The 22,276-nt window shown below is 33.8% G+C and overlaps 1 protein-coding gene across 1 annotated transcript; it reads right to left on the reverse strand.

The window, feature by feature from the left end:
* Positions 1-20,983: 20,983 nt before the first annotated feature.
* On the reverse strand, positions 20,984-21,916 carry LOC100925903 (olfactory receptor 4S2). The gene has a single exon (XM_012552639.2). It carries the CDS (start codon positions 21,914-21,916, stop codon positions 20,990-20,992), a length of 927 nt encoding a protein of 308 aa, XP_012408093.1. The 3' UTR covers positions 20,984-20,989.
* Positions 21,917-22,276: the final 360 nt, after the last annotated feature.

The following is a 22,276-nucleotide window of genomic DNA, read 5'->3' on the forward strand; positions in this document are numbered from 1 at the left end:
TATTTGTGAGGAAAGTGTTTTGTAGTTTTTCTCATATAGTTCCTGACTTTCCTTTGGCAGATAGATTCCCAAATGGTTTATGCTATTGGCAGTTATCTTAAATGGAATTTCCCTTTGTATCTCTTACTATTGGATTTTGTTGGTGATGTATAAAAATGCTGAGGATTTATATGGATTATTTTGTATCCTGCAACTTTGCTAAAGTTTTAGATTATTTCTAATAGCTTTTTAGTAGAATTCCTGTGTACCATCATATCATCCGGAAAGAGTGATAATTTGGTTTCCTCATTACCTATTCTAATTCCTTTAATTTCTTTTTCAACTCTTATTGCCAAAGCTAGTATTTCTAATACAATACTGAATAGTAATGATGATAGTGGGCAGCCTTGTTTCATTCCTGATCTTATTGGGAATGGTTCCAGTTCATCCCTATTATATTATGATGCTTACTGATGGTTTTAAATAGATGCTCCTGAGTATTTTAAGGAAAAGTCAATTTATTCCTATACTCTCAAGTGTTTTTAATAGGAATTGATGGATTTTATCAAATGTTTTTTTGCATCTATTGAAATGATCATATTTTTTTGTTAATTTGGTTATTGATAATATAGTCAATTATGCTAATAGTTTTCCTAATATTGAACCAGCCCTGCATTCCTGAAATAAATTCTACTTGGTCATGGTGTATTATCCTGGGGATGATTTTCCCTAATCTTTTTGTAAATATTTTATTGAAGACTGTTGCATCAATATTCATTAGGGAGATTGGTCTATAATTTTCTTTCTGTTTTCAACCTACCTGGTTTAGGTATCAGTATCATGTCTGTGTCATAAAAGGAGTTTGGAAGGACTCCTTTAATCCCTATTTTCTCAAATAGTTTATATAGCATTGGAGTTAATTGTTCTTTAAATGTTTGGTAGAATTCACATGTAAATCCATCTGGTCCTGGGGATTTTTTCTTAGGGAGTTGGTTAATACCTTGTTCTATTTTTTTTTTCTAAGATGGGACTGTTTAACCAATTTACTTCTTCCTCTGTTAATCTGGGTAAGCTATATTATTGAAGATATTAATCCATTTCATTTAAGTTATCAAATTTATTGGCACAAAGTTGGACAAAGTAACTCCTAGTTATTATTCTAATTTTCTCTTCATTTGTGGCAAATTCTCCCATTTCATTTTTAAGACTAACAATTTGATTTTCCTCTTACCTTTTTCTAATCAAGTGTTTATCTACCATGTTGTTTATCTATTTTGTTGGTTTTTTCATAGAACCAACTTTTAGGTATTATTTATTAATTCAATTTTTTTGCTTTCAATTTTATTAATCTCTCCTTTATTTTTTAGAATTTCAAGCTTTGGTTTGACTGATGATTTTTATGTTGCCCCTTTTCTAGCCTTTGTATTTGCAAGCCCAATTCATTGACCTTATCTTTCTCTATTTTATGCATGTAGGCCTCTAGAGATATAAAATTTCCCCTTATTACCACTTTGGCTGCATCCCACACATTTTAATATGATGTCTCATTATTGTCATTTTCTTGGGTGAAATTATTAATCGTGTCTATGATTTGCTGATTCACCCAATCATTCTTTAGGATAAGATTATTTAATTTCCAATTATTTTTTAGTTTATTTTCTCCTAGCTTTTTATTGAATGTAATTTTCTTTTTTTAATTAATAGCTTTTTATTTACAAGTTATATGCATGGGTAATTTTATAGCATTGACAATTGCCAAACCTTTTGTTGCAATTTTCCACTTCCTTCCCCCAACCCCCTCCCCTAGATGTCAAGATGACCCATACATGTTAAATATGTTAAAGTATAAATTAAACACAAAATAAGTGCATATGTCCAAACCATTATTTTGTGTACAAAAAGGATCAGACTCTGAAATAGTTTACAAATAGCCTGTGAAAGAAATAAAAAATGCAGGCAGACAAAAATATAGGGATTGAGAATTCTATGTAATGGTTCTTAGTCATCTCCCAGAGTTCTTTTGCTGGGTGTAGCTGGTTCAGTTCATTACTGCTCCATTGGAATTGATTTGGTTCATCTCATTGATGAAGATAGCCAGGTCCATCAGAACTGATCATCATATAGTATTGTTGTTGAAGTATATAATGATCTCATGGTCCTGCTCATTTCACTCAGCATCGGTTCATGTAAGTCTCTCCAGGCCTTTGAATATAATTTTCAATGCACTGTGATCTGAAAAGGATACATTTACTATTTCTGCCTTTCTTCATTTTAATTTGAGGTTTTTATGTCCTAATATATAGTCATTTTTTGCATAGGTTCCATGAACTGCCAAAAAGAAAGTCTATTCCTTTCTGTCTCCAGTTAGTTTTCTCCAAGATCTATCATACCTAACTTTTCTAGTATTCTATTTACCTCTTTGACTTCTTTCTTATTTATTTTGTGGTTTGATTTATCTAATTCTGAGAGTGCAAGGTTGAAATCTCCTGCTGTTATAGTTTTGCTGTCTATTTCTTCTTGCAGCTCTCTTAACTTCTTTAAGAATTTATATGCTACACTACTTGGTGCATATCTTTAATATTGATATTGCTTCATTATCTATGCTACCCTTTAGCAAGATGTATTACCCTTCCTTATTTCTTTGAATTAGGTCAATTTTTGCTTTTGCTTCATCAGGATGGCTACTCCTACTTTTCTGACATCATCTGAAACTTAATAGATTCTGCTCCAACCTTTTACCTTTACTCTGTATGTATCCCCTGCTGTAAGTGTGTTTTCTCTAAACAACATATTGTAGAATTCTGACTTTTAATCCAGTCTGCTATCCACCTCTGCTTTATAGGGGAGTTTACCCTATTGACATTTATGGTTAAAATTATTAATTCTGTATTTCCTGCCATCTTGTTAACCTGAACTTATACTTTTCTCCTTTCCTTCCCCTTTACCCCCCTCCCCAGTATTAAACTTGTGAGCACCACTTGCCTCACACAGCCCTCCCTCTTTAGGATCCCTCTCCCCACTTTAGACTTCCTCCCCTTTTCTTACACCCTTTCCTCATGATTTCTGTATTCCTTTCTATTTATCTTACTCCTTTCCTTTTCACTTTTCCCCTCCCACTATTCAATAAGGTGGGAGAATTTTCTATGTAAATCGAATATATCTAATATTTTTCTTTTTAAGCCAATTCTGATGAGAGTAAGATACGGGCTGTGTTCATCCCCCTCCCTTCTTTCCCTCAGATATAATAGGTTTCCTTTGCCTCTTTGTGAGATATAATACTCTTGCTTTACTCTTTTTTCTGGTACAATTACCTTTCCACCTCTAGCTTCATTTTTATATTATGATTGTAAAACCAAATTATACATGTGTTCTTTACATATATTCAAAAAATAAATAAAGTTTCCAAGATTTCTTTTTACTTTTTTATGTTTCTCTTGAGTCCTATATTTGGAGATCAAACTTTTTGTTTATTTCTGGGTTTTTTCATCAGAAATAGATGGAATTCAGCTATTTCATTGAATGTCATTCTTCTTCTCTGGGAAAAAATGCTTATTTTAACTGAGTAAGTTATTCTTGGCTGCATACCAAGTTCCTTAGCCTTTTGGAATATCAGATTCCAGGCCCTTTAATTCTTTAATGTGGATGCTGCTAGATCCTGAGTAATCCTTATTGTGGCTCCTTTGTATTTGATTTTTTAAAATTGTTTTTAGCATTTTTTCCTTCATCTGATAGTTCTGGAATTTAACCACAATATTTCTTGGAGTTTTAAATTTGCAATTTCTTTCAGTAGGTGATTGATGAATTCTATCAATGTCTATTTTAGCCTCTGTTTCTATAACATCTGGGCAGTTCTCTTTGAGGATTTCCTGAAAAATAGTGTCTATGTTCTTTTTTTCATCATAATTTTCAGGAAGTAGAATAATCCTCAGGTTATCTCTCCTAGATCTACATTCCAGGTCTGTTGTTTTCCCAAGTAGACATTTAACATTTTTTTCAATTTCTTTCTTTTTTTGGGGGTGGTGGGGGGGGGGATTTGCTTGACTGATTCTTGGTGTCTCCTTGAGTCATTCATTCCCATTTGTTCAATTCTGATTTTTAATGAATTATTTACTTTTTTAAAAAATTTTCTTTTTGTAATTGTCCAATTGAGTTTTTAAAATGAGTTGCTTTGTTCTGTGGAAACTTTTTTTTTTTTTCCATTTCACCAAATTTATTTTTTAGAGAGCTATTTTCTTTTTCCAATTCACTAATTCTATTTTTCAGGGAGTTGATTTCTTTATTCATTGTATCTTTTAATGAGTAAGATGAATTATCCAGATCCTCTTGCCAAGTTTCCCTTTCCTTTCCCCATTTTTCTTTTACCTCTCTTGTAAGAGCCTTTTTAATTTCTTCTATGAGAGTCTTGTGTCATGGGGATCAGATCATATCCTCCTTTGGGGTTTCATCTAGAGACCTCAAGGTTTGAAGTCTTCCCTCTATCCATATAGAGGCTATCAATAATTAGAAACTGCTTTAACTTTTTACTTATTTTGATAAAAAAAATGTGGTCTGCTTTTGGGGCAGTATGATATAACCAAGCTTCCTCTGCAGACAATAGGAAGTAGCAGTGAAACAGCAGTGGGATAGCAATGGCTGTGCTGCATCTGCACAGTGGTTGTGCTCTGAAACTCTGAGAGTATGCTGAGTCACTCTTGATGCTGGGTGGTGTGGCCAAGTCCCAAGAGACCCTAGCATTTTGGGGTTATAGTCTTTACCCTTTGTGTTTATAGCTTCTCTGCTGATCTACTGGCTTGCTGTCAGGGCAAAATAGCTCACACTGTGGTAAAGTTCTCTCTGTGTGGATGAGACCACCCCCCAACCCCCTCTGGTCTGTTCAGCATAAGCTGCCTTCTGTGCTCTCACTGCCTGCCTAAGGTCTGTACCTGGTCTAACTGTCCCTCCCATGAGCAAAATCAGACTTTTTCTGGTGAATATCTTTTGTTGATAATGTGTTGTACTCCCAATATTTGTGGGTTCTCACAGTCAAGCACAATTACGAGGCCCTTTCATAAAAGTAGTAGTCTGAGGGCAAGGAAGAGCTAAGATAGATGTTTGTGTCCTCTCCGCCATGTTGGCTTCGCCCCCCCAGATGTGGCTCTTTTCAACAGTGAAGTGATTCAGGCCAGTTCCACTGGTCTTGTGATGAAAAGGTTCATCTACACAGAGAGAGAGAGGACTTTGGGGACTGAGTGTGGATCACAATTTAGTATTTTTACTTTTTTAATTATCTGCTTGCATTTTCTTCTCTCTCATTTTTTTTCCTTTTTGATCTGATTTTTGTTGTTCAGTATATAAATTGTGGATATATATATATATATATATATATATATATATATATATTTGAATTGCTTATGTTTAATATACTAGTAATCTAATAGAGTTTGTTGGGAAGATAAGGAGAAAAAATGTACCACAAGGTTTTGCAAGGATGAATGATGAAATTTTCTATGCTTGGGGGAAAAAATCTTTTACAAAATAGATGGGGGGAGGAGGGGAAGAAACTCTGACTATAAATTTTTTCCCTTGCTTTATACTTTCCTTTTAGTTTTGTTTTTGTTGGTCTGTTTGTGCAAAATGTTTTTAATTTAATGTAATCAAAGTTGGTCATTTTTCCTTTCATAATGTTCTCTAGTTCTTAGTCATAAATTCCTCCCTTTTCCAAAGACCTGATGGGCAAATTGCTCCTTACTCTCCTAATTTGTTTATGGTATCCTGTATGCCTGCATTATGTAGCCATTTTGACCTTATTTTGTTATGAGGTGTGAAATGTAGCCCAATGCTGAATTTCTGGGATATTATTTTCCGGTTTTCCCAGAGATTTTTGTCAAATTGTGATTTCTTATGCCAGAAGCTAGACTTTGGGGGTTTATCAAATATTAGATTACTACAGGTCTTGATTATTGTAACATGCAAATTTTTGCATCAATATTAACAAGTAAGATTGGTCTGTTTTTTTTTTTTTTTCTCTGTTTTGGCTCATTCTGCTTTAGATATCAGTACCGTATTTTTGTCATAGTTAGAATTTGGCAGTATTCCTTCTTTATCTATTTTTGCAAATGATTTACATTTTATTGGAATTAATTTGTTTAATGTTTGGTAGAATTAAAAAATGCTATGAATGATCCACCTTCAGTTCCCACAGTCCTCTCTCTGGATGTAGATGGCTCTCATTATCACAAGATCATTGGAACTGGCCGAAATAATGTCATTGTTGAAAAGAGCCATGTCCTTCAGAATTGATCATTTTATAATCTTGTTGTTGCCATGTACAATGATCTCTTGATTCTGATCATTTCAGATTTCTCACTTCATTAGCACCAGTTCATGTTAGTCTCTCCAGGCCTCTCTGAAGTCATACTGCTGATCATTTCTTATAAAACAATATTAGGAAATATTGTTTTTTAAAGAGTATACATGTATGCCCCCCAAAATGTTTTTTCTACATGTAATTTGGGGAAATAACAATTTAAAAAATCTTGCTGATTGAAGGACCAACAAACAAAATAAAGGAAGACACAATTACATCTCATTTGATCAGCAACCCTCAGTGGTAAGTGTTATTGTCATTTCCACATTACCGAGCGAATCTCAAGCAGACAGGTATTAAATGACTAAGGAACTTAGTAAAGTGGCTGAAGCCAGATGTAAACTTAGAATTTCTTGACTCCAGACCTATTTCTTTATTTATTGTTCCACCTTTAGATTCTAACTTTCCTGAGAATTAGTTTGTATTAGTGGTATATGATCCCCATCAGTGTTTAACATAGTACCCTAAACACTTAGTTAAGCATAAAATGAGAGTTAAATAAAAATTCTTATCCTCATTTTAAACATGAATTAAAAATGAAAGAAACACCCTCTCACTAGAATTTATATAATTTAGTCACTTCTAATCATTTTACCAAAATTTAAAAAAAATAAAATAAAATAATTTCCATGGGAAATCTATTACATGGAAGAGTTTGAGGTATGAAAATCATGTAATGTAAAAAGGATCCAAGTTACAACGTATTTTGCAAACTAACCTGTGAATTTTATATTTGGTCTTAAAAATAATAAGAAGATACTTCAGATTATGGAAATGGAGAGTGGTGGAGGCCAGAAATATAATTCTGATATATTTATTTGATACATGATTGGATGTTATAATAGAGTGGGAATTTATAACACATATGGACTTACCATCAAACTATTACAATAGTCTAAGCATATGGTGGTGAAAGCCTGCATCAGAATGCTGGTAATTTCCAAGGAAAGAAAAGGTTCTGCATAGCAAATGTTATAAAGGAGGAAAAATACAATAGTTTGGATATGACAAATGAAGGAGATTAGAGAGTCAGAGATGATACCTGCTTTGTCAACCTGAATAATAAGAAGATGATGGTGCCCTCAAAGTAATAAAGAGATTAATAAGAAATGAGGGTTTGTAGTGCAGATAATGAACTTCATTTTATATATATTGAGTTTTAAGTGTCTAAGAGACATCAAGATGGATATATTCAGGTGATTGTGAAAGATGTGATAGTAGATGTCAAGAAAAAGTTAGGGCTAGCACATAAATCTGAAAATAATCTACTGAGACATGATGATTGAATCAATGGGAATTGGTAAGATTACCAAGGATAGAACATTGGGAGGATACTCAAGGTTGGTGAGCAAGATCTAAATTGATATCCAGCAAAGGAGACTGAGAAGCTTTTGGTCAGACTATTAAGAGAAGAATGAAGAAAGAGCAATATCCGTCCCCCCCCCCAAAAAAAAAAAACCCTACACAGAAGAGGATAATTAGAAAAATCTAAAGGCTTCCAATATGTCTAGAAGAGAATTGAGAAAAGTCATTAGATTTAAGAGAACAACTTTGGTGAATATAATTTCAATTGAATGATGTCAGAAGCCAGAATACAGAGAACTAAATAGAAATTGAGATGAAAGGAAATGGAGGTAGAAACTATAGAAGAATTTCTCAAGGAATTTATGCAAAGAAGAAGATATATAGCATGATAGCTACTGAGAATATACAGATCAACTAATTTTTTTTGAGTTATGATAGAGAGACTACATTTATATGTAGCATGGAACAAGCTAGTAATGAAATACATATTAAGGATTAATGAAAGTTGAAATTATAGATGGGATGCTATTATGGAAAAGAGAGATTGGTCTGGGATCACTTAAACATAAATGGATATGGAAAGGGGATTATCTTGGAAGAGGGGTCATAATTTTATGCAATAAAAGGGTCAACAAAATCATGGTAAAAGGCATTTTTGTGATGTGGGAAGAGAAGGAGAAAACAATATTAATACCAAGCAGATTGAATCAATTTTTTTTTCAGTAAAAGATGAAACAACATGTTTGGGTGAAAGAGTAGAGGAAGGAAAATAATAGGAGATTTGAGGAGAAAGAAAATATTTTAGGAAAATCCACAATGTTGAGTAGGAATAATGGACCAATTAGAGAGGTATAAAAGCATTACTATGCTGTAGTGAGAGCCTATTTGAGATTATGTAACCTATTTTTTAAATTTTTCTCCAGCTTTGCTCAAGAGAGCATGAATAGAAGTGAAAACCCCAGATAATAGTAGTAATCCAAGGTTAAAAATTGATAAGACAAGATCAATTATAGGAAAAGAAAATAAGATACTTGAGGGAACAGGCTACTAAACATTCAGACTGACTCATCAAAGAGTCATGACCTTAAAAGGAGATTTTAGCTAATACTGAAACAATTTCTTAGAAGAAAAAGAAGTGGATGGATTCAACATCAAAGTGTAGATGAAAAACAGGATTTGGGTTTCAAAGTAGAAGGAAAATGGGATGTCACTAGATCTTGATCAGATACTTGAATTTCAGAGTTCATCGAAAAGGAAATAATAAATATGTTGGTCTCAAGATCAGGGGCATTGTATAACTGAAACAGGATAAATAAATAAGACATGTGAACTGAAAAAGTGGAGAAATTGAGCTTTCAGGATGATTGGAGGAAAAAACTACATGCCGTGTGTGTGTGTGTGTGTGTGTGTGTGTGTGTGTGTGCATGTGTGAAAACTCACTACTAGAAGGGCAAAAAGGGACGGAGCCAAGGTGGTGGAGAGCAGACAAGACTTTCTGTGACTTCCTCTGACCTTCTCTCAAAGCAACAGTAAATTAAGCTCCTAAATTGTTTGTTTGTTTGTTTTTTTTTTTGAGTCAAAGAACTCACACATATTTGGAGTACAACACCCTTCCAGAAGAAGATACTTTGGAAGAACTTCAGAACAGGTCTACTTCAAACAGTTAAGGGGACAGTCTTCCAAGCACAGACCATACCACGGAAAGACCTTCCCAAGATGCTGGGGTGGGGAGTCAGAGCACTGCAGTTTACACACACCTGGGAATCTTCTGTGAACCTCTTAGGCTACTCTGTTCGGACTGCAAGCAAGTGTTGGAAGATTTGCCACAAAAGGCAAATTTTAAAACACTGAGCCTGGGAAGAATTTGAACCTAGCTGTGATTACCAAGCACCAAAAATCAATCAGCATAACTGCCCCAGCAGCTGTCACTCCTTTTCCCTAAGAACAGACCTGATGTCTTAAAAAATGAGCAACAAACCAAAAAAACATCTCTCACCATAGACAGCTTTCATAGAGAGAGAGAAGAACAAACCTTAAATCCTGAGGTTCCTAAAGGCAAATCAACTCCAGATAAAGCCCCAAAGGGAGACATGGGATGATTCCCCATTTCACAAGGCTTTCTTAGATGATTTCATAAAGGATCTTAAAAGATAGTTAAAAGAAAAATGGGGAAAGGAAATGAGATATTTGTAAAAAGGGATGGGAAAAGCATATATTTCCCTAGAAAAAAAGATTTGATGAAATGGAAAAAAGTATTTAACTCTTTACAAAATAGGAAAAATCCAATTCACTGAAAAACAAAATTTTTGAAATGGAAAAATAATGTAGTGAATAAGACAATTCAACTGGCCAAACACAAAAGGAGCTATAAAAAAGGTAACTGAAGAAAATAATACACTAAAAATTAGAATTGGACAAATGGAAGTGAATGACTCAATAAGACTTCAAGAATCAGTCAAACAAAAACAACAAAAAAAGAAAAAAATAGTAGAAAATAGGAGGGCAGGAATTGGGGAATAGAAGAAAAAACAAACTAAGTCAAGCATTGAAATCACTGAGGAAAGAAGAGGAGTATTCTGGAAGGTATACTCTTAACTAGAAGAATTTGGATTGAACAGTAGATAAACATTCAGTGAACTTCAAAGAAGAAGAAATTACTAAGTGACTATAATATAGGATGTACTTGGAAGTGGAAATGGTAAGTAAGAAATATTCCAAATTCTTCATCTCAGCAAATGATTTGGAAAGGAAAATATTTAAAATTAAAGTGTGTTTGTTACTGATGGAGAAAGTCTTTTATACAGTGATTGGTAAATTTAGAGCAGGGCATTGAGAGAGAAGATGGAGTTGAGAAGAAGAGCAATAAATTAGTGATAGTGCGGGATGAAGACAATGGGATTTGAACAATGACTAGCAGGTTTTTGGAACTATCTGAATGGGAAGAGCATGATCATGTAATAGTTTGTTGCTCATTGAAGAAATAGTTATATTGGCTATCAACATCTCTGAGGGTTAGGACTCAGGATAAAATCCTCTCTGGATTTTAGACAAGGTTTCTGTTTTTTTTTTTTTTTTTTTTTTTTGGCTTAGGCAAAAAGGTCCAGTTGGCAACGGAGTACATTTTGCTTTCCTTTCCCTTAAGGCAGGTTAAGTTAGAGCAGGACATAGCTGAATAAAGCAGGTTGAAATGTCATTGTTCTCTGTCTTGAAGTCCCAAAGGGGGAAGGGAGGAGTGCTGCAGACAAAGAGTGGTGAGACTATCCCTGACAGGCAGAAAGCATCCAGTCTAGGACACTGGCCCTCAATAAAATGTCATGTATAAAGTAGTTCTCTCAGTGTGTATGTGTGTCTTTCTTGGCCCCCTGAAAGCAGGAAGACTTTTTTTTATAAGCGGTAAGAAGTTAACCTAAGAGTTGGCTTTTGATGAAATGGTATCTCTTTATCTCCTTGTATACATTTTTAATGTGTTTTAATGTATGTGTACAAACATATATAATATATATGCATATGTGTGTAAATGTATGCACACATTGTAATTTTGCATACATACTATATTAGAACATGTATACACATGGGCAAATATATAAAGATTTTTCATGCATAAATACCCCAAGCTTCCAAATCAAATGAGTGTATTGTTCAGCAGTGTGTAGAATCTCATTAAACTTATCTGGATGAGAAGAAAACAGTTTCAATACAAGTAATCAAATTATTCATAGACTATACTATTGTATATAGGTCATACCCAAAGTATCCTTTGATACTGACCCTCATTATGCACATAACTCTGAAAGAAAGGAAAGCATTGCATTTTAGCACCTTTCTTTTGGGACCAAACTTGGCCATTTGTTGGCGTATTTGTTTTTGATGGTTTCTTAATTGATGTTGTCCTTTCTATTTAAATTTTGATAGTCAAACCATTTGATATGGTTTTTATTTCTCTTTTTTTTTCTTTTGCTGTCTTTCCACTAGGCCACAGAATTTTTCCCCTAAATGTCACCTTGTAAACAACACAAACCAACAAAAAGCATGGTTAAATAAATCTTGAGAGGCCACATATTAAGTTGGCCAGACAAGTGGGTAAGACTATAGTTTATAGAGGTCATGATGATTTTCATTGGTAGAGGGACTTTATACAAAGCAGATTTCCATGTATTCATAGATATAGGCCACAACTAACAGAAGCAATAATTAAGCAAACACCTAAAATACTGATCATGTCATAGCATGTACTTCTCCCCATGGCTGATGTATATTCTCCCTCTCTCAGTTACTAGGAAGAAAGAATAATTCATGATCAAGCTGCAGGAATAAAAATTGTTCACTGCATTAATCTGTGTTCTGATCTCTTTAATTTTATTTTTCCTTTCACAGTTGTAGTCATTATGAATATTGCTCTCTTATCTCAGTCTATTTTCCTCTTCATCAGTCTATGTTAAACCCTTTTATATTTCTTCATATTTTTCATGTTCACCATTTTTCTGTGTAATAGCATTTCATTATTTCCATATATCCAAATAAATAGACATTTTCCCTTAAAAGGGCATTCCTTTCATTTCCAGTTTCTTCCAACGATAAAAAATGCTGCTGTAAACATGTTTATATATAGTTGTTGATTACATTTGGGGGGCTGCTATTTATTCCTACATTTTAACAACAATAAATTATTGAAAAGTATAGGAAAAAAATTAGTGTGATGAGGACATAAAGGCAATTTAACTAATTTGAAAGTATAAAATATATGATACATTATTCCTCATATAACAAATGTTTCCTATTCACACTTTTATATATATATATATATATATATATATATATATATATATACCTTCATACATACTCAGACTGATTGGATTGTTTTGTTTGATTCAATTTATCATCATATTAATTTATTATAATATTATTTTCACTAATATTCATGAATATCATCATATCAATTTCATCAATTCCACAGAAAGTTTTGTCCTCTTAAATGCCATTGATACTTAAAAGAATGGAAAATGCAACAGGTCTTTTAGAAATAATGTTATCATGAAAGGGCACAAGATGGCGATGTTACTCCACTACAAATTTCATCTTTCTGCCCACCTCAGGCCAGATAAAACAGGAATAATCAAGTTATAATTAAAATAAAACTCCTGGGTGGACCAGGGTGACTTAAAAAATCCATCACAGATTTGTTCTATATTAGAAAAGGCTAATTGTAACTAAATGTGGGCATCAGTAAAGAAAAAATAATAAAAATGAAAGCGAACATAAAATGTCAGTATGACATTTCAGTTGTCCAAATATGTAAGATGGCTTTATGAAATCCCAGAATAATGTCTATGAAGCGTGAAAACCAACAGTTGTCTGGGGGTGTTGGGAGTCTTATAATAGTTCAATGGCGTCATATCAAAATTTAGATGACATTTTAGAACTGGATGAATCAGTGAATCCTAGATCTTAGATCCATATTAACATGGCTGACAGGTGGCCATGCAGTGCTTCAGGGATTCATTTTTGACCCTATGATCTTTGAAATTTTAATCAATGATTTGAATGAAGAAATAGAATATAGATTTGTCAAAGTTTAGAATGACAGAGTTGAGAAAGATAACCAAAATGAACCATGATAATGTCAAGATATATGTGTGTATTCATTTATAACAAAAGTATGTGTACACACACACACACACACACACACACACATATATATATTTGTGTGGTCTGTGGAGAATCATAGGACAGATATTATAACAAGTAACTTTAAAAGTATAAAAGTAAAATTCTTGAGCATCATATAAATAGCTTTTATCACATGTGGAACTTGAACCAAGATATTCCTGTATATAAGACTAGCCTTTTATCCTTGGTGCCATTTTGCTTCTCCTTTCAGGTAAGCAGATAAAGGTTCTAGGTTCCATATTCTCCAGTGAATTATTTGAAATTATATTCTTTTCCTCAAGACAGTTGTTTAAGTTTTATGTTTGAGGAAATAGACATACTAAAGATAAATGATTTATGCAGGATACTGCAATTAGTAAAAATTTCTAAACTAGATTTCAAACTTTCTTCCTGACTTCAAATATATCTCAGGAGTCTTTGAATCACAATCTTTTTAGAAAGAAAGATTTTAAAGAATAGTTACTCAAACCTGATGAAAGAATAAAAAGAAGTCTGAATTTTGCCTGCGTATTTCTGGTGTTATTGAAAATCATGCCTAACAGCTATTTTATCATCATGTGAGAAGAAAAAAGACAAATTTAAAGCAAGCTTTGTCTTCTGAATAATCTAAAAGTTCAAAAGGTGATAACAATTTGCTGCAAGTCTCATTAACAAATTTACCAGAGAGCAAAATCCAAAATGTAATTTTAGGTACAATTAAAATCATCACATTATACTGGTCATTTTAATTTGGGGTCAGAAAATGAAGAAGGTTATTGTCTTAAATGTTTCTTTTTTCCCTTTTTTTCTATTCTGTGCAAAAGAATCAGAGGGGCTCCATGAAAGAGAGTTTGGGGAAGAAGAAATAAGCTCTGATGTCTCAGTGAGAAATTTAATTTATGGTTTTGAAAAAAAATAAATTGTAGGCTATCCTAGTGTTACAGTGGCTGTGCTTCAAGACCACTAGGTGGTGACAGAAGAGCAAGCTGATGATGGTAATTGAAAGAAACCTAACTCCCAATGTTGCAAATATTTGTAACAGACACACCTAGACTCATGGGGTAATATAACTTAGTAGAATCTGGGGTGGTGATGAGCAGAATGACTTTGCAATGCTAATGGTAGTCTCTCCCTTGAAATCAACACAAGAAAAGCAAAGATTTAAATCCCACTTCAGTGACTATCACCAGTATATATTTCTATGTTGTTTCCTCTATCCCTTTCTCACCCCCCCCCCATTTCTTGATGTTATAGTCACTTTCAAAATGGCTGATCCTGTTTTATGATATGTATGTTTATGTAATAAAACTAATTCAAAGTGTTACTTATGTGTATCAGATACTAAGTTTGCTTCTAAAAAAAAAAAAGACTAATCTGATTGAGAAATGCTTATTCTTTAATTTTTTTTTTAATTACTAACTTTTATATGTTTTCAGTAGCAGAGCTCTAATATTCAGGGGACTAGGGACCATTTCACCCTCATGAAAATAAATTCGTTGTTGAATCTAATTCAAGTATTTACAGTGAAGTCTTCACCATGAAGCTCTGGTATCAGATGTGAGATTTGGGTGAGAGATGCAGAAGAAGGAAATAGCACCATTGCTTCCCAGGAGGTAGACAAAGTTGTGGTCTGGAAAAAATGACATGCTTTGGGAGGGTTGAAACTGTGAATGGGAGAAAAACTGTCACATTGACAATCTTTGCTGCAAAGTGACTTCTCCTGTCTAAAAACTCAGGGAAAGAGTTAAATGAACAATGTATCACTCAGAATGATTCAGTATATATATCAAAAAAAAATAAAATAAAAAGTTTAGGATTGAAGCTACAAGTATATCAAAAGCTGTCACAACTCTATTCACAGGAAAGGATCTTGACTGGGAGTTGAGTGTAAATAAAAGTAAAAGGGCAGAAGAATATGAGAATATAATGATGTAGGAACTACAGGTAGACTGGCTTTGCATTTCCTTCCTGCACTCTAGTTTTTTGGTGAATACCAGATAACACGTAGAAGATGTTGGACAATGCAGAGTTAACCATGGGGTATCACTATTAGTAAAAACCAACAGATTTATCGCACAAGTGTTTGTGCAAGTCAGTCTCCATAAGGGTAGCAAATCACCAAAAAAGGAGTCAAACATACATTAGGAGTAGAGAAGTACAAAGTCAAGGCACAAATGAGCTGGAACTAATGTGAATTCTAAAATTCTCCCCTTGTCACAAAATGCTAAAATGCTCATCCTAAAAATTTGTTTCTCATTCTGTTTTATTACCATAATTAAGGTAAAGATGATGAGCACAGACTACTTTGATTAGTGGGATACCTGTAGTGGGAACTTCCTATACTGTTTTGTTAAAACCTGACTGGGGACCAAGGTTTCCCAGAATATCTTTTACAGTCTCAATATCAACATACACCCTTTGTATCCTCCAGGAAGAGCTAGGGAGTTATCTCTCCAACTCTTCCCTGGTAATTCCCCTCCTCTCTGAAGAAACACTCAAAGTTGTATTTCCCCTGTGAAAGATATGCTCAAGATAAAGAATTTTTGCTAAGCCTTTTTCAGGACTAAGCCCACTGTGAGATATTCTCTCCATCCTCATAATGTCTTTCATTTAATGATGACTTTCTCTAATTCCAGTTACTCTGCTAAATTCCTCTATGGATTAGTCTGCCATCCTTCATAGAATATTCCTTTAGTGGCTTTTTTCCAATACCTTTCCTTGGTAACTCTATTGCTCTCCCAAATCTATTTCTATTTATTACCTCTTACACTGATTTTACCTCTTGATTTTGCCTATAGCCTTCTCTTAAATAAAGGTATATTTTGGCAAAGAGAATGCCCTTGTAAATTTGTCAAGTGTGACTTGTACCTTGCATTCTGAATTAGGATTTGCTCTACTGACCCCATCGTGAGGAATGCAGACACAATCTTTTCTAGGTCCAACAACTAACACTGAACATACATGGCGGTTCATGACAATGGTGTGTAGTGGCTTGCAGATGACCACATAGTGATCATAGGCCATGAGAATAAGGAAAAAGACTTCTGTAGCACTAAAAACATATGGTATGAATACCTAGGTCATGCATTTATTATGGGAGATAGGAAATAGTTCTTCTTAGAAGTAATGTTTATGTTGAGTTTGGGAGCTGTGGTTATAGATAAACAGACATCTAAAAATGATGAGAATTTTAGGAAGAAATAGATGGGAAACCTTAGTGCCTCATTTGACTTAATGGTAACAACAAGCAGGTTTGTCAAATGGTAAAAAATCAAGAAGATAAAACTTTTATTTCCTGCTTCACTGGGTCCTATGCCAAATCGTCATCTCCTTCAGCAACTTCAGCAAAGAAGCATCATAATCATGGATATGGGAGAAACCTGTGTGAGTTTGACCTGACTCAATACCTGATTTTTTTGTTCTGTTTTTGTTTTGTTTTGTTTTGTTTTGTTTTCTGAAATCACTTTGCTTGTTATTTTTTATAACATAATATTCTGTTACATTTATATATATCACAAATTATTCAACTATATTTATGGGTATTCTCTCAATGTTTAATTCTTAGCAAATGAACGGCTACAAATAATTTGGACAAATAGTTCCTTTTTCTTAGTTTAAAAATCTATTTGGGATTTAGACCTAACATGATGAAGTGAACAAATTACATAATTTTATAACTCTTTGAGTATAGTTTCAAATCACACTTCTGGTGGTTTATTGTTCCAGTTTTCACACATCTCCACCAAAATGTATTATTTTCCTTTTTTTTTTTCTGTTAACCAAATTGATACATGTAAGATGGTATCTCAAAGCTGTTTTAATTTCTGTTTCTCTAACCAATAGTCACTTAGAGCATTTTTTCATATGATTAGAGTTAATTTTGATAATATTTTGAATGAAAAGTTCTTGTACATAACCTTCCACTGTTAATTAATTGGCAATTACTAATATTCTTATAATTTGTTGTCATCTGAGATTAAATGCCTTTCCTTTCATTCTTTCATTCTTTTTTTTTTTTTTGATAGAATCAAGGGATGGAGCAGAGCTATAGTATGTCAAGGTATTAGGCAAAGTTCCTTATTCTCTCCTTATGGACATGTTGGAAAATGTAAACTTAGTAGTAATACCAGAGTCTGTTCAATAATCAGTCTGAAAGAATAGTCATCAATAGTTTAATATAACCCTGGAAGGATATCTCAACTGGTATACAACACGGTCCTTTGTTGTAATGGGCTGAGGTTTGAGTTGATGCACTGAGGCCCCAAGTACATGAGGCTAAATAGTAATTGGGCTATACTCTATTAATATACATGATTGGATAAAGAATGGTCCCTGCCCACTCTCCATGCAAGTCCTGATGTGTTGTATAGGAAATGACGATTTTGGTGGGTGGAGGCAGAGAGAGAGACAGGAAGAGAAGCTGGGAGAGATTGGGCCTGGGTTCGAGACTCCGAGCTGCTGGTTGTGTGGCTGCTGGTAGAGCTAGCTTCTTGACTCAGCTGCACACATTGTTATCGCCGATTCTCTTCCACCTCCAATCCTTCTTCACTGAGAACAAAGACTGACGGTTTTCCCCTAACTTGAATTCCTGACTCCTGCTGATTTAAAAATACACGATCTTCACACTTTGTTTACCATTTTTGTCAGTAACTTCAATATAGACATAACATGAAGCTAAAACAGATGGCTACCACATTGGATGGCAGTCAGAATCCAAAGAAAACATCATCAATTTAAAAATATGGTCCAATTCTAATAGAGTACAATTTAAAGGGTAAAAGAAAACAAAACAATAAAATAATACGAATGTATATATATTTGGATTTTATAAAAATCAACTGTACAGTATAAAATAAGGAAGGGTAGTTACCTATGTTTCTCTAAAAAGTCATTTTACATCATTTTCTCAAGTTTAATAAATATTTATTAATAAATAAATAAATAAATAGTAAAGTAATTAATCAATAATAAATATGTATTAATAAATTAATAAATTCATTTATTAATAAAATTTAATAAATCATATAGTAATACGATTTTCCCATATCTCCAAATGACAGAAACTTTATTAGCATTAAGAATATTTGACTGTGGAGACAGCTATGTGGTGCAGTGGATATAGCATCAGCCCTAGAGGGAAGAGGACATGAGTTCAAATCTGGCCTCATATACTTATTGCCTATGTAACCCTGGACAAGGAACTTAAACCATATTATATTATCTCACCTAAATAAATCTATATCTATATATGTATGGATAGATAAATATTTCTATCTATCTATCTATATTATAGATAGCTAAATATTAGAGTGTCTAGGGTTTAAGAAATAATAATACTGACATACTCAAGCCAGTGCAGATCATTCAAGCATTACAATGTTCAGTCCCACATAAATACAGCATTTTTTTTAGAAAGAGCAGTGATAAGTGGGGAAATATTCAGAGGGTGGAGATAGATAATAAAAGTTCTTAAAATGTCATATGTGAACTCATTTGTGGGAATACAAGATTTTTACTTTGTCAAAAAGTAAAAATATAGATCTATTATTTTCAAGTAGTTCAAAAATGATACTCATGTACAAAAGTAATAAAATCTTTGCTTCCTTTCAGGATGAAACTAGGAGTAGAACTTTTGGATTTAATGTTAAGTAGAAAATCAACTTAGTAGCAATTAGGACATAAAATGGAATAGGGGAACTATAGGGGGAACTAGGAGGTATGGTGTCCAAGGTAGAGTCGGGAAGGATCATCTTCCTGAGTTCAATTCGTGCCTCAGACAGTTACTAGCTGTGTGACCCTGGGCAAGTAATTAATCTTGTTTGCCTCAGTTTATTCATCTTTAAAATGGGCTAGAGAAGAAAATGGCAGACCACTCCAACATCTATACCAAGAGGGTCCCAAATGGCATCAAAAAGAGTTAGTCACAAACAAAGTAACAGAACAAAATAAACAACAGCAAATTGCCTTAATAGGATTGGGTATCTCATCCCTATATGTCTTAAAGGAAAGATTAGATGGCTAGTTTAGGAATATGTTATGATAAGGATGCTAATGCAAATAGTCATTGATATTTTTTGGTTTTGTTTTGTTTACTTTGTATTTTGGCTATTGAATGGGACTTAGAAGAATATGATTTGAACCTTGGACCCTACCAGCTGGTGAACATGGGTGAGTCATGTCACCAGTGTGCAACCTGTATTCCTTATCTGAAAAATGGGTTTTAGCTCAGGTAGGAATAGGAAGGCCTCAGAATTGCCTTCCAGGTTTGAAATTAAATGAATATTAATGGATTAGAATACATGATCCCTACCCTTTTCTAGTGTCAAATGCTATCATCTCTTAATCTAAAGTAAAAACTCTAACTTTGAAACTTTTCAACTGTGTGATACCAAAAATTTTGCTTAACCTCCAAGCCCTTGGTTTGTCTTTTCTGTGTCTCTCTCTTTCTCTTAATATTAGTCTCCCTTTTTCCCTTTGTCTCCTTCTGTCTCTGTCTCTGACAGTCTGTCTGTCTGTCTCTCGGTTTCTCTGCCTGTCTCTATGTGTCTCTGTGTGTGTCTTTCTTTGTCTCCTTCTCTCTGTCTATCTCTTTCTCTGTTTCTTTGCCTCTTTCTCTCTTTCTCTTTCTTTATCTCTCCTTCTCTAGCTATCTGTTTCTCTCATGTGTGTATGTATATATGTATATCTATATCTCAAACTTTAAATACACCTTGATTAACAAGATTATTGAAAAGAAAGTACTTTATAATTATATAGAAAAATAAGTCAATATTATGACTTGTGCTTTTTGTTTCTCATTGTATGAGAGGCAGTGCAGGATAATGCCCTCAGTAAATATTGTGACTTTCGTGTCAGGAAGACCTAAGTGTGAAATCTGCCCTGATACTGCATAGTTATAGTTATATAATATTTATATATATATATATATTATCTTGTGTAATATTATTGTATAATAGCTTTAAACAGTTCCTTATCTTCTCCCTTTAGACCTATTTAATGGTGAGATGGTTGAGGATACATATTGTTCTGATTTTTCTTTTTGTCCCCAGCACTTAGTACTCTGCCAGAAGGAAAGTGATTAATTATAGCTTTCTGACTTGACTCTAAGTTTTCTCTATCAAATAAGGAGAATTGTTTTTTTTTTTTTCAAATTTTGATGAGTCCATTTGTTCCAGTCATTTGAAAAAATGGGTTCTAACATCTCTTTCAATTCCTCTTGTTCATTCTAATCTTCATATCCCCATACTATAGTATAGAACCTGGTTGTTGTTCTATCATTTTAGTCAAGTCTGAGTTTTCAAGTCCCTATTTGGTGTTTTCTTTGTAACAATATTGGAGTCATTTAACATTTTCTTCTTCAGCTCATTTCACAGAAGAGGGATAAGGCAAAGAGTGTAAAGTAATTTGTCCAATTAAGTTTTCAAGGCCAGATTAGAACTCAGGAAGATTAATCTTTCTTACAATAGTCCTATTACCATTACTCTGGTTCCTAGAACATGGCAGATATCTAATGAATGTCTTTTGATGGGAGCCATGGCCATACTTCATGATGTGAGTGATTCCTATTGGAAGTTTAAAAGATAATAATAAAATGGAACAGGGAGAAATGTAAAAAAGCCAAGGTACATTTATGTCTGAAGGAGTCCTGCAGACTAAGGACTTCTGAAAATTTTTTAAAGTAATTGAAGGGAATAGTTATTAGTATTATGTCAATTATTTCTGTAGAAAGATTTTCCGGGTCCATAATTTTTTCATGGCATTCTTCACTTCTGCATTTCTCAATGTATAAATCAAGGGGTTCAACATGGGGGTAACAATGGTATAAAAAACTGCCACCATCTTATCTTCTGAAAAAGTTGTATCAGGACGCATATACATGAATGTACAGGGTCCAAAAAATATAATGACCACAGCTATGTGAGAACCACAGGTAGAGAGTGCTTTGCGCCTGCCTTCAGCTGACTGCTTCCTCAGGGACACCAGGATGATTGTATAGGATATCAACAAGATAACAAAGCTCCCTAGAGCAATGGTCCCACTGTTGGCTGTCACCACAGCCCCCACGACATAGGTATCAGTACAGGCAAGTTTCAGCACTGGGTGCACATCACAGAAATAGTGATCGATTTCATTAGGGCCACAGAAAGGCAATTGGACTACCAGTGCCACTTGAATAATAGAATGGATAAAACCACCCACCCATGTCCCCAGCAGCATCTTATTGCACCTGTCCCGGTCCATGATGGTCATGTAATGTAAAGGCCTACAGATGGCTACATATCTGTCATAGGCCATCACTGTAAGGATGAAGATCTCCGTGCAGCCAAAGAAGTGAACCCCAAACAATTGCATCATGCAACCTGCATAACTGATGCGTTTCTGCAATACTAATAAATCTGCAATCATCTTTGGTGCTGTGATAGAGGAGTAGCAAATGTCTACAAAAGATAAGTAATTTAGGAAGAAGTACATGGGTGAATTGAAAAGGTTACCAATGCACACTGTCGCTATGATAAGGAGGTTACCCAGAAGAATAATTGTATAGAAAAAGGTGAATACCACAAAGCATATTTTCTCTACTTCTGGATTCTGAGAAAGCCCCCAGAAGATAAATTCGGTCACATTATTTATGTTCTCCATGGATTTTCTTTGTATAGCTACATACCCCAAGGGTGGGGGAGGAAATCAGTCCATCTGAAATGATATAGAAAAAATAGCATAAATTAAAATAATGACCATTCCTATTCAATTGATGATTTTTCATTAAATTTCATGAAATAAGCTATACAATTTTTCCATTTATCATTTAATTTTAAGCTTTTTCTTTTATTTTTTATAGCTTTTTATTTACAAGTTATTTGCATGGGTAATTTTACAGCATTGACAATTGTGAAACCTTTTGTTCCAATGTTTCCCCTCCTTGCCCCATCTCCTCCCCCCAAGGGCAGGTTAACCAATACATGTTAAATATGTTAAAGTATAAATTAAATTCAATATAAG

The sequence above is a fragment of the Sarcophilus harrisii genome, chromosome 6 (genome assembly GCF_902635505.1).
Source record: "Sarcophilus harrisii chromosome 6, mSarHar1.11, whole genome shotgun sequence".
Classification (NCBI taxonomy): Eukaryota; Metazoa; Chordata; class Mammalia; order Dasyuromorphia; family Dasyuridae; genus Sarcophilus; species Sarcophilus harrisii.